General features: G+C 42.5%; 1 protein-coding gene across 1 annotated transcript in view; it reads right to left on the reverse strand.

Annotated features, from left to right (window-relative positions):
- LOC137533827 (transcription factor A, mitochondrial-like) overlaps positions 1-13889 on the reverse strand; it is a 46360-nt gene that overhangs the window by 13603 nt on the left and 18868 nt on the right. Inside the window, exon 4 of the mRNA XM_068255079.1 lies at positions 7542-7691. Within this exon, the coding sequence (XP_068111180.1) occupies positions 7542-7691 (150 nt within the window). The remainder of the gene's footprint in view (positions 1-7541; positions 7692-13889) is intronic.

Raw genomic sequence — 13889 nt, forward strand, 5'->3', positions numbered from 1 at the left:
TGTCTGAGGTCTACGGAGAGGCTAAGGACGTTGGAAGGAGAAGTATATTGCTGGCTGGGCCACATGCCTGTTTGCTGATCTGCATAGAATAGCCTGGAAATTTGGGGAGTGCATTCTGATTATTTTTATTGCAGAGTTAATACACTAAAGAAGATACTTTGGAGTTTCAAGCCGACTATTGGACTTTGATATATGCATGGACTGTTTCTAATTGAGTTTATGATTATTTAATGTTGAGCGCTACACCATACTTCAGAATAGCATTTAAAGAGAACCTAAACTGAGAGGGATATGGATGTTTTCTTTTAAACAATACCAGTTGCCTGGCAGTCCTGCTGATCTCTTAAGCTGCTCCAGTGGCTGAATCACATACCTGAAACAGGCGTGCAGCTAATCCAGTCTGACTTCAGTCAGAGCACCTGATCTGCTTGTTCAGGGACTGTGGCTAAAAGTATTAGAGACACAGGATCAGCATCAGAGTCAGGGAACTGGTATTATTTTAAAAGGAAAAATCCATATCCCTCTCAGTTTAGGTTCCCTTTAAAAAGGGACATTTCTCTGGTTGTAGCGATCCATGTTTTTATGAAGTGAACTGTGATATACTGGGTTTACAAGGAACGCCCCCCTCCCCTGCATATTTTTTATAATCTAAAACAGTCTAGGTTGGGGGCTGAATTACTTATTAAAATAAAATAAAAACACTTATTGAACAGTCTCACATAACATGGGGTACCTATACCGACCATGCGGGAGCCTGGTTCTCTGCTCCTCCTCATTCTGTAGAGGATCAGTTTAATAATGACCTGCTCCAGAGCTACTTCGGTCTCCTCTAATCTTCCTGACAGACACAACTTCTATGCTGCATAGCATACCTCTGGCTCTGAATGCTTGCAATGTGATCGACAGTTGGAGGTATGGAAGTATAGAGCGTGCAGCTGCTGGGGAGTACAGAAGAGACACGACAGTGCTGGAGGAGGAAAAACATTACACTTCTCCACTACTCTGCTATGTGGGGAGAGGGGGGAAGGTAAGTGTTTGTTTTATCAGCCACATGGGGGACGGGGATTTATAGCCAAGGAGGGGGATGCATGCTAATCTCTTAGGGGGGTCCCGTGGGTTGTTGCTGCAGAAAACCTGTCGTTCTCTGGATGGGAAGGGAGTGGTACTGTACTTTTACTGTTTACAACGATACACATTTGAAGTTCTTGAGGGCCACATAAAATGGCAAGGAGGATTACATGCGGCCCATTTATAGAGATCAGCACAGTAACCCAGCAAGCTCAGAAGCAGAGGCCAGCAGTGCCTTTCCTCCCTCCCTGCACAAGTTTCATTGAATTTTTGCTATGCTGTCTATATACATTATTGTGTAAGGTTATGATGCAGTATAAATTAACCTCTCCCGGAACAAGGCAGTACGAATCTATGTCCAGCAGGTGGTGCTGCAGCCCTGACTGGACGTTGACTCTACGTCGCAGTAAATCGCGCGTCCCTGCCCATCTCGCCTCTCTGCACCTGCTGCAATTCAAGAGAGAGGAGCCTGTGGCAGGGGCAGAACGGCGTGACCGACTGATTATTGTGCAGATTCCTCGGTAAGCGCCGTTGTACAGTACCAGCAGTCTCTGGTCTGGGGGCAGAGACTGCTGGCACGAAAGTAGTTAAACAGCCCAGATCATCTTGATATTTAAATGGATTGCAGCGACAAATCAGCGGAATGTTGCAATCACTACTAATTTAGCATGTATGGATGTTGTAATACATGGTTGAGGACTCTTTGAATTGAAACTATGTCTCACATCGCTACAACTTTTACAAACTCTTTGGTTTGTATTTTGCTTATTTTGTTAAATAAATACCACTAAACACATACAGAAAAAAAAAAAGAGGTAGGTGTGGTGGTGGGTTTGGTGTGAAAGGGGGTTGTAACACCCCAAAATAAAAATGTACCCAAAAATAGTCAGTGCCCCAAATATATATCCAAACCCCTTTTTTTTTCTAAAATAAGTCCCTAAACATCCCCTATTTTTTCTTTTACCTGGTCTGTGTGCCTTTACTAAACTGTGCCAAAATGAGCAGTGTCAGGAACCGGGCCGCGGCACGCCTGCGTATACGGTTCCCGACTGCGGGTTTGACCAGATCAAGCGGGGAGCAGCCTTATTCGAGCTAAAACAAGGCTGGGACCCCTCAGAACACCTCTCACTGCCACCACTAGTGGTTTGCTAGACACTTTCACTCTGCTGTCGAGTCCCTTAGCGCGCAATCCGCGTTTTCGTATTCGGGTCAGCTTTGCGCTTAGGCCGCACTCACACACACACACAGTTGCAATCTTACACTGTAGTGAAGCAAAATCACTAACAGTCGTTCCGAACGATACTGTTAGCCACTCAGCTGTTGAGTTACTCGCACTGGCGTTTTCGTACGTTGGGTCAGCTGCGCGCTTTAGGCCAACGTATGACAAACGCCCCACACACAATGCAATTACAATCTGATACGGTAGTGTCGCTCAATCATACAATCAGGCACGGACTTATACACACTTCAATCTCTTCTAGGCTATGAGTGTTAGTTTAGTACGGCAGAAGTCAAGCTTATTAAATAATAATTTAATATTCCAGGGAAAAAAAGTGGAACAATGCAGAACAGAATATATACAAAAGATTACAAAAACAAAGTAAAAAGTTACAAAGATAAAAGTACAAAAATACACACAAAGCGATTTGCTTACCAAGATAAACGGGGAAATAAACGTACCAGCGTATCAATCTGGCGTTGTTGCGGGAGTATGCACTTTCTGGTCAGGAACCAGGTTAGTTCTAGCCGTGTGCGCTATCTCCAAGAACTGCAAGTTGTGACTATCCTAGCTGCTGTTTTATACTGTGAGATACGCCTGGAGGCTGCAACTTACTTGGGGAGTGGAGGAACTAGTTTTTAATTAAATCTCAGACATAATTCTATTTCCAGGTAAAAGTCTATACATCAAAAGACTGAAGTGAGGCTTTTCAACTCCAGGTGAAAACTTGATTAAGGCTTTTTCCTGTCTCCGTTTTTAAAGTCTGCAGAGATTTCCAACACCTTCCAACAGATGTAATTTACAGGGTATAGTTTGCACCTCCACCAATAATTCAATTTCCTCACAATGAAATAGTGTTTAACACACGTCAACTTTTGGTGAAGAGACTCTTCCTGACTAGTCTAGAGTTCTTCACAATGCTTTAACAGCCTTCCTCAACAGAAGTGTAAATGTTTCAAGTGTCAATGACTTCAACACTTTACTTCTGCCATTGTCTGATTACCCCAGCTCTATTCACTGAAGTCCTCTTTAGATGCAAATGTAGGTCTATTGACCCACACACACAATCACATGAACAGTCTATGAATCTAGCCTGGCATACCTACACCTTTGACATAACATAGCAGATATAAAAATGGGAAAATGAAAGAAATATGTTCCTGTATTCCTAACATCATCAGCCTCACAACTAGCTGCTATATTCCTGACAAGCAGTGCCAACAGGATTGTGGGTTGTCGAAAGGTGCAAATAACAGAAACTTCCTATTTCAGATAAGGACACTATGACCAGAAGGTAATTGAATCCCCGAAACTGAAGAGTTTACAGCAGTAAATTAACACTGAGCTGGGTTTAAAAAAAAAGGCACAAGTAATGTCACTTTTGGCATCACAGAGAAACAGTAAAGATGGACACCAGGAGAGATATTTTCTTTTTCCACATCACATTTCTCTTAAATCTGATAGTGAACATTAAAAACAACAGGATAGGTAAGCTTAATAAACTATTTATTGGATAATTTGTTTACATTTTTTTAGTGAATATGGAGTTTCATCCCACTTTAATACATGATTGGCTACAGGCATCCACCAACAATGCACAGCATAATGACTGGGCTCAAACTAGGCTTATATGTTTATGTTAACTGCTTCCCGACTGCCTAAGGGAAGCTGGCAGCCCCTGGACCGCGTAATGCCAATTGTCGTCAAGTCCTGGGGTGGGGTTTTGCAGAAGATCACGCGTGTATCCCCGCTTGCATGATGTTACAGTGTAACAGTCTAACATCGGCCGCTATTAGACTGTTACACTGTACAGTGCTGCGATCTACGGCAGCGCTGTACTAGGGACAGCCGTGGCACTTGGCTGTCTCCTGGAGAGGCTAAGAGAGCAATCAGCTCTCATAGGCTGATGTCTACGAGAGCTGATCGCCGTAATTGGTTGCTGGAGGAGGGAGGGGTGGGATACAGAAATACATTTTAAAAAATGACAAATGTATTAAAAATAAAATGACACATCAGAGCAGCGATCAGAGCCCACCAACAGAAAGCTCTGTTGGTGTGCAGAAAAGGGTGGGGGGGGGGGGACTAATTGGTGAGCTTCTTTGTATAGCTCTGCAGCGAGGCATTAAAGCTGCAGGGCACCAATTTGAAAAAAAAAAGGTCACTAGGGAGGTGTAAGCCTACGGTCCTCAAGATGTTAAGGCTAGATCCCTACTGCAGCAGGGTATATCAAACTTCCTCATATTCTTACTTTGCAGGAATCCTCAAATAAGCACAAGCGATTACTCAAGTATATCTGTACAAAGCAAGTTAAAATAAAACTGAATCTAACGCCATTCTTTGCAGCCTCACCATCTTCCCAGCCACACTCATTCAAATAAGACTCATGATTCCAGATGGATCTTTAAAGTGTCCACCATGGCAGCCTGGAGTAAAATATATTCTCCTTACAGAGTCCTTGTGCCAGAAGGTGCATTAATTACCATCTGCCAATTGCATGCTTCTGCATACCTGTGTCATAGATAGAGATAATTACAGCTCAAAGTACTAGAATTAGCTGGGTAACAAGGTGAAAAGTACATAAAAAGCAATGTCTTGCCTTAAAGGACAACTACAGTGAGAAAAATATGGAGGCTGCCATATTTATTTCCTTTTAACCATTTCAGCCCGTGGGGATTTTTCACCTTGTGCAATAGAGCAATTTTCACCTCCCATTCGTTCGCCAATAACTTTATCACTAATTAACACAATTACTGTAATTGCTCTATATCTTGTTTTTTCCACCTCCAATTAAGCTTTCTTTGGGTGGTACATTTTGCTAAGAATTATTTTTTTTCTAAATGCATTTTAACGGGAATATATGTTGTCCTTTAACCACTTAAGGACTGCAGTCATAAAACCCCTTAAAGTGTAACTTTTCTCGTTTATAAATGATCATTCCCCAGTTTACCTGACTCTTATTTGGTACGTTGCCGCACAAAGGAAGTTGCAGGGCATGCTGGGTTGTCCGTTTGTGCTTCTGTACATTAGTTAAGTCTGAGGGGAAATAAACAAGCAAAAAAGACAACCCAGCATGCCCTGCAACTTCCTTTGCGTAGCAACGTACCAAATAAGAGTCAGGTAAACTGGAGAATGATCATTTATAAACAAGAAAAGTAATAGAGATTTTAACGTTTGGATTGCCTGATTAGCATCCTTATTACTTGTTTACCAGATAAAAATAAAGAATTGATTTTTTATTTTATGCCCGACAGTTACACTTTAAGGACCAGACACTTTTTTTACATTCAGACCACTGCAGCTTTAACGGTTTATTGCTCGGTCATACACCCTACCACCTAAATGAATTTTACCTCCTTTTCTTGTCACTAATACAGCTTTCTTTTGGTGCTATTTGATTGCTGCTGTGATTTAAATTTTTTATTATATTCATCAAAAAAGACATGAATTTTGTCAAAAAATTGATTTTTTTTTAACTTTCTGTACTGACGTTTTTCAAATAAAGTAAAATTTCTATATACATTTTTGTTCAAATTTATTGTGCTACATGTATTTGATAAAAAAAAATCCAATAAGTGTATATTTATTGGTTTGGGTAAAAGTTATAGCGTTTACAAACTATGGTGCAAAAAGTGAATTTTCCCATTTTGAAGCATCTCTGACTTTTCTGAGCACCTGTCATGTTTCATGAGGTGCTAAAATTCCAGGATAGTATAAATACTCCCCAAATGAACCCTTTTTGGAAAGAAGACATCCCAAAGTATTCACTAAGGCTTGGTGAGTTCATAGAAGATTTTATTTTTTGTCACAAGTTAGCGGAAAAAAAAGAAATTTAAAAAAAATAATAAAAAAAAAAAGTTTCCATTTCTGCTAACTTGTGACAAAAAAAATGAAATCTGCCACGGACTCACTATGCCCCTCTCTGAATACTTTGGGGTGTCTACTTTCCAAAATGGGGTCATTTGTGGGGTGTGTTTACTGTCCTGGCATTTTTGGGGGTACTAAATTGTAAGCACCCCTGTAAAGCCTAAAGGTGCTCATAGGACTTTTGGGCCCCTTAGCTGCAAAAAAGTGTTACACGTATCGCTGTACTCAGGAGAAATAGTATAATGTGTTTTGGGGTGTATTTTTACACATACCCATGCTGGGTGGGAGAAATATCTCTGTAAATGAGATTTTTTTTTACACACAATTGTCCATTTACAGAGATATTTCTCCCACCCAGCATGGGTATGTGTAAAAATACACCCCAAAACACATTATACTACTTCTCCTGAGTAGGGCGATACCATATTTTTGCAGCCTAGGTGCGCTAAGGGGCCCAAAGTCCTATGAGTACCTTTAGGATTTCACAGGTCATTTTGAGGCATTTGGTTTCCAGACTACTCCTCACGGTTTAGGGCTACTAAAATGCCAGGGCAGTACAGGAACACCACTAGTGACCCCATTTTAGAAAGAAGACACCCCAAGGTATTCCATTAGGTGTATGGTGAGTTCATAGAAGATTTTATTTGTCACAAGTTAGTGGAAAATTACACTTCGTGAAAAAAAACTATAAAAATCAATTTCCGCTAACTTGTGACATAGGTTTTGGACTAGTCCATCTCTACATAGGGGATTATCAGCATGGCCTTTATTCTTTACAAAGACACTCCCTGAAAAAGATTTATAAAAAGATGCTGGCCTGCCTCCCTACTCACTGCACACTTTTTTTGGCAGTTGGACGGAGCAACTGCCTTTCGCTAAGTGCTTTTGAAAGTAAATTGCCCTACACTACGATTCATACGTTACACGATACATACCTAGACATATGACTATGGTAGGGATTAGATTGTGAGATTGTGAGCCCCTTGGTCTCTGCTTCCCCCACCGGCTGCTCCGTCTTCTACATTTGTGTGTACCTGGGTCTATTGCAGAGCTGGGTGGGAGTGTCTGAAGATTAGGAGCGGGGCAGGCAATTATACACAGACAGAGTAAGGGAGGAAATGATGTCAGGACTGGCTTCAGGATAGACAGGTCAAAATAGAAAATACTAAGAAGGATTCTCTTTTTTTCACTATAGAAAAATCACTAAAATCAAAATGTGGACAGTGTAATACATATGTTATGCAAGTAGCACAAGTACTGTCTTTATCTACTTATATATGTGGTTTTCATGACTAGTTGGTTAATGTGATTTCTTTTTGACAATCTTTGAATCCTGTTTGGAAAATGAAGACATCTCCGTAAAGAAAGATCTTTCCTTTTCAACCCTTACCCGTTTGAGACTCCTAGTTTTTTTTTTTCTCCGCTTCTGTCTCATTACGTCTTTCAATGTTTCCCATTCCAAAGGATCAAGCTTATCTTTGTAGCTCTGAAGAGATTCTCTGTACTTCAAAATATCAGCCCTTGTAGCATCTATGTATATCTAGAAATAAGTAAAAGTTATTCAGACTTGCAAGAACTGCAATTGACTGTGCACAGGTGTGTTTGTGTAGATGCAGACACTAGCTGCAGACACTAGCTGCAGACACTAGCTGCAGACACTAGCTGCAGACACTAGCTGCACTGTTTAGGCTCATACATCACTGGATGCATGAAAGTGTATGCACCACATGTGCCAAAATTCCTATTTAAAAAGACACCTGAAGCAAGAATATGTAGGTTGCCATATTTATTTCCTTGTAAACAATGCCAGTTGCCCGGCAGCCCTGCTGCTTCATTTGGCTGAAGTAGTGACTGAATAACACCAGAAACAAGCATGCAACTAATCTTCCCAGATTTAACAATAATGTGAAATACTGATCTGCTGCATGCTTGTTCAGGGTCTATGGCTAAAAGTATTAAAGGCTGAGATCAGCAGGATAGTAAGGCAACTGGTATATTTTAAAAGGAAATATGACAGCCTCCATATCCCTCTCACTTCAGTGGCCTTTTAAACTTGGAGATCAATAACATTTAGTGCTGTATCTGGACCGCTACAAAGCTTGTTAATTATTGCTAGAGATTTCTTTATTTTGTCTATGAGAATCCAAGCTGTCCATGGTATGACTGTGTGTCTGTATGCCACAGAGGCGATTGGCATAGTACTAGACCTGTTTTGTATATGCTCCAACCTATTGCCTTAGGAAGCAGGTCACTCACGCGAAACACGTATTTTACTGGAGTATGTACAGTGGCTTGCAAAAGTATTCGGCGCCCTTGTAGTTTTCCACATTTTGTCACATTACTGCCACAAACATGATTAAATTTTATAGGAATTCCACGTGAAAGACCAATACAAAGTGGTGTACACGTGAATAGTGGAACGAAAGTCATACATTATTCCAAACATTTTTTTACAAATAAATAACTGCAAAGTGGGGTGTGCGTAATTATTCGGCCCCCTTTGGTCTGAGTGCAGTCAGTTACCCATAGACATTGCCTGATGAGTGCTAATGACTAAATAGAGTGCACCTATGTGTAATCTAATGTCAGTACAATACAGCTGCTCTGTGACGGCCTCAGAGGTTGTCTAAGAAAATCGGTCAATTTTCCAATATTCTACTAAAGGCCATTTCCGTGAGTCCTTTTTTCCTGTAGGCGGGTCAGTATGGATGCGAGTTACTGCACGGCAGGAAAACGTGGCAAAATATTGCTCTACCATTCAAATCTTCATACAGGACAAAAATGTAAGTATACCTGAAAAATAGGAAGGTATATACCGTCCTATTTTTCAGGTATACTTACATTTTTGTCCTGTATGAAGATTTGAATGGTAGAGCAATATTTTGCCACGTTTTCCTACTACAAGGGCGCAGTACCAATACTATTTAGAAGTTGCACAAACAGGATTAAAAGGCACACAGATAATGATAAAATGAGTTAAAAACAAAATAAAGTTTGAGGTGGCTTACCTCAATGGAGACAAATTCATATAAGAATGAACTTTAATAGCACTGTCAACACGTTTTGTAGGTCCCTGCCCACTTCCTCAGGCCAAATCAAGTGCCATGCTATATTCAGGGCCAAGATTAGAGCGCCTAAAAGTTTTAGGATACCACAGGTAATGCAACTCACATGGGGCCTGGAGACTGGCTGCACGCGCTGCCCCTGCTACTACATTACTATGCGAAACTTAAGGTCTCCTTGTAGTATAGGGGAATTCGGTTCAACCCATACTAGATTTGGTAGTTGGTACTGCAGGTCTGAACACATTACTGTGTATTTAAATTTTCTAACTGGCTTAACCCTGCAAAGCAGTTAAATAGCAGGTGGTGCTTGGTGAGTAAGCATTGCCTTCGTGTTTTTGAACCTCTAAATCTTCAGCCTTTGTCCATCATGCACAAGTAGCTCCGTGCAGTATGCATGTACGGCCACGAAGAGGAAGAGGGTCGCAGGTGGAGGAATCCTGGAGGATCGGGGAAGCCTTTGAAATATCCTGGTCACCATACACAGGTTATTAATGGTCCATCTGGCAAGCAACCAAGCGCCTCCAATAAGAAATAGATGGGTAGTACTAATCAATGTACCACTTTGTTTTTCATAATCACCAACAGATTTTAGGAATCAATGCTTCAGGAAGTGCAATGCTGCTCCTTACACTGCTTCTTCAACAAAAACCCTGGTGTCCGATAACCCATTCAACTGATAAAGTCTGTTAGTTTCTTTGGAAATGCTGCTGTAACCAGATCTCCTGGAAATACAGGTCCACCAATAGCCAACTTAAAGAGGAACTCCAGTGAAAATAAATAATAAAAAAAAAGTGCTTCATTTTTACAATAATGATGCATAAATGATTTAGTCAGTGTTTGCCCATTGTAAAAGCTTTCCTCTCCCTGATTTACATTCTGACATTTATCACATGGTGACATTTTTACTGCTGGCAAGTGATGTCAGTGGAAGTAGCTGCTGCTTGCTTTTTTGGCAGTTGGAAACAGCTGTAAACTGTTATTTCCCACAATGCAACAAGGTTCACAGTCAGAAAACTGCCAAGACCATGGTCCTCAGAGTTTCCTGTGGGAGGGGTTTCACCACAATATCAGCCATACAGATCCCCCTGATAATCTGTCTGTGAAAAGGAAAAGATTTCTCATATAAAAAGGGTGGTTCAGCTACTGATTGGGATGAAGTTCAATTCTTGGTTACAATTTCTCTTTTAAGTGTAGTGGAGTGTACAGTGCATCCGGAAAGTATTCACAACACATCACTTTTCTACATTTTGTTATGTAACAGCCATATTCCAAAATGGATTTAAATGACCCTCCCACCCCTCAGAATTCTACACACAACATCCCATAATTACGTGGAAAAAACAAAAAAGTTTGAGATTTTTGCAAATGTATTAAAAATAAAAAAATAAAAACCGAGAAAGAACATGTAGATAAGGATTCACAGCCTTTGCCATGACGCTCAAAACTGAGCTCAGATACATTCCGTTTCGCCTGATCATCCTTGAAATGTTTCTGCAGCTTAATTGGAGTCCGCTTGTGGTAAATTCAGTTAATTTCACATGATTTGGAAAGGCACACACCTGTTTATATAAGGTCCCACAGTTGACAGTTCATAACAGAACACAAACAAGGCATAAAGTCAAAGACTTTTTCTGTAGATCTCTATGACAGGATTGTTTCAGGCACAAATCTGGGGAAGATTACAGAATTTTTTTTCTGCTGCTTTGAAGGTCCCAATGAGCACAGTAGCCTCCATCATCCATGAGTGGAAGAAGTTCAAAGAAGTTCCTAGAGCTGGCCAGCCATCTAAACTGAGCGATCAGAGAAGGGCCTTCGTCAGCGAGGTGAACTAGAACCTGACAGTTACTCTGTCAGAGCTCCAGAGGTCCTCTGTGGAGAGAGAACCTTCCAGAAGGACAACCATCTCTGCGGCAATCCACCAATCAGGCTTATATGATAGAGCAGCCAGACGGAGGCCACTCCTTAGTAAAAGGCACGAGGCAGCCCACCTGGAGTTTGGCAAAAAGCACCTGAAGGACTCTCAGACCATGAGAAACAAAATTCTCTGGTCTGATGAAACAAAGATTGAACTCTTTGGTGTCAATGCCAGACATCACATTTGGATGAAACAAGGCAGCGCTTACTTATCGCCAGGCCAATACCATCCCTATAATGAAGCATGCTGGTGGCTGCATCATGCTCTGGACGTGTTTCAGTGGTAAGAACTGGGAGACTAGTCCGGAAAAAGGGAAAGATGAATGCAGCAATGTAGAGACATCCTGGATGAAAACCTGCTCCACATCGCTCTTAAACTCAGACTGGAGCGACGGTTCATCTATCTTTCTATAGGACAACGACTAAGCACACAACCAAGATATCAAAAAAAGTGGCTTCAGGACTGTGGGTGAGAGTAGGTGTAGAGGAGCGAGGGCAAGGGTAGGTTTAGTGGAGTGTAGATTACAGTACATGTAATGGAGAGTTAGTGAGAGTAGATGTGGAGGAGTTTAGGGGAGTGTAGGTGTAGTAGAGTGTAGGTGAGAGTAGGTGTACATGAGAGTAGGGGAAGTGGAGTGTGGGTGGGTGTACAAATAGTGGAGTGTAGTGTCAGAGTAGGTGTAATAATTGTGTACAATCAAGTATGATACACAAGGAAAGAGGGCTCTGCAAAAGGCTTACAATCTAGAGGGAGGGGTGGTGACACGAAAGGAGGGGGGTGCATCAAGTAGTTCTCGGCAGAGAGTTAAGGCAGTGTCGAGGTGAGGTAGGCCTCCTTGAAGAAGTGAGTTTTGAGTGCTTTTTTGAAGATGTTGAAGGAGGGGGCAAGCCTGATAGGCAGTGGGAGAGAGTTCCACAGGACGGGGACAGCTCTAGTGAAATCCTGTAGTTGTGCATGGGAGTGCAAGATGCGTGGGGTGTTTAGGAGGAGGAGGTTGGACAGGACTTGTGTATAGATCTGTATGCCAAACATAGGATCTTGAAGTGGATTCTGAAGTGAATTGGAAGCCAGTGAAGGGATTTGCATAGGGGAGTCATGAAGACAGAGAAGTGGGAGAAGTAGATTAGTTTGGCTGCTGCATTCGTGATGGATTGTGAGGGGGCGATGCGGTTTTGAGGAAGGCCTGACAGGAAGGAGTTGCAGTAGTACAGGTGGGAGATGATGAGGACATGGACAAGGAGTTTGGCAGTGTCTGGGGTCAGGAAAGGCAGGATCTTGGAGATGTTGCATAAATGGAAATTGCAGGCCCTAGCAATTGGATTGGATGTGGGGGGTGAAGGAGAGGGCTGAGTTGAGGGTGACACCCAGGCAATGGGCTTGTGTGATTGGTTGGATGGATTGTGCCGTTGACAGTAACATAGATGTCTGTGAGTGGTAAGAGTGCACGGGGCGGAAAGATTAGAAGTTCAGTCTTATCCAGGTTTAACTTTAGATACCTGGCAGACAACCAGGATGAGATAGCAGAGAGGCAGGAGTATACCTTCTTCATGGTGGTGGTGGAGTGGTCCGTGGTATGGAGGTAAATCTGGATGTCATCTGCATATAGGTGAAGTCCAGAGAGAAGATACGTTTGCTGAAGGAGGCGGAGTTCCCGTGCCTCGTAGTCCTGGTGGGGATGACCCGGAATCTCTGACCTGAACGTAGGCAACTTAAGTAGCAATGGCCAGGATGAGAGGGGTCATTTGCTATTTTCATGCTCTAGTGTGCAGTCTTGAGTTGTAGAGTAGGTCAAGTGGAGGGAGGGGTTCCCCAATGATTCTCTCTGCTGATCGAATGACCCTCTGGAGTTTTTGTCTGTCGCTGGCGGAGGAACCAGCGTACCAGACCAGGATGGAAGAGCAGAGGATAGATTCTGTGGTGAGAGTAAAATCTTGCGAGAACTTGATGGGGCATGCCAAACTTTTTCAGCTGGCGGAGGAAGAGGAGTCTTTTTTGGGCCTTTGCCAGGGTGAAGCTGGTGTTAGCCTTCGATTTCAGGTCATTTGAGATGGTGTTGCCCAGGAGGCGGACGCAGGGTACTCTCGCCATTTCAGCGCCGTCAATGTGGATTGGTAGTGGTGAGGGGCCATGCTTCCTGAAATCGATAAACATCTCCGCGGTTTTTGCTGCGTTAAGGACCAGCCAATTCTCCCTGCACCAGTGACAGATTCTGTCTACTTGCTGACGATAAGCACTCTCATCATTATTGGTGACAAGGCCAACGATAGTGGTGTCATCTGCAAATTTGATAACCTTGACAGAGTCCGCTGTGGATCCGCAGTTGTTCGTGTAGAGTGAGTACAGCGTCGGAGACAGGATGCAGCCCTGTGGAGCCCCCATGTTGGTAGTCCGTGGTTGAGTTCAGAGGTCACCCAGCTTGACAGAATGTGACCTGTTGGATAAGGAAGTCTGTGATCCAAAGGCGTAGGGTGGAAGGGACCCTGAGTGCTGCTAGACCCTCCTGAAGTGTGCGTAGACAAATCGTGTTTATGGCCAAACTGAAGTCCAGGAGGAGGATTCTGTGTATAGGTGGTATTGTAAGCCAAATGAGTTGATTAAAGTGTACCAAAGCTAAAAAATTAAAAAGATTTCATACATACCTGAGGCTTCCTCCAGCCCCATCCGCTCCGATGCCGCCGTCCTCAGCTTTGGGAACCGGGTCCCCACACTTCGGTCAGTCGGAGCAAGTCTAACGTAAGAGAAGTGCATACAAATGGAG

The sequence above is a fragment of the Hyperolius riggenbachi genome, chromosome 10, assembly GCF_040937935.1.
Source record: "Hyperolius riggenbachi isolate aHypRig1 chromosome 10, aHypRig1.pri, whole genome shotgun sequence".
NCBI classification, from domain to species: domain Eukaryota; kingdom Metazoa; phylum Chordata; class Amphibia; order Anura; family Hyperoliidae; genus Hyperolius; species Hyperolius riggenbachi.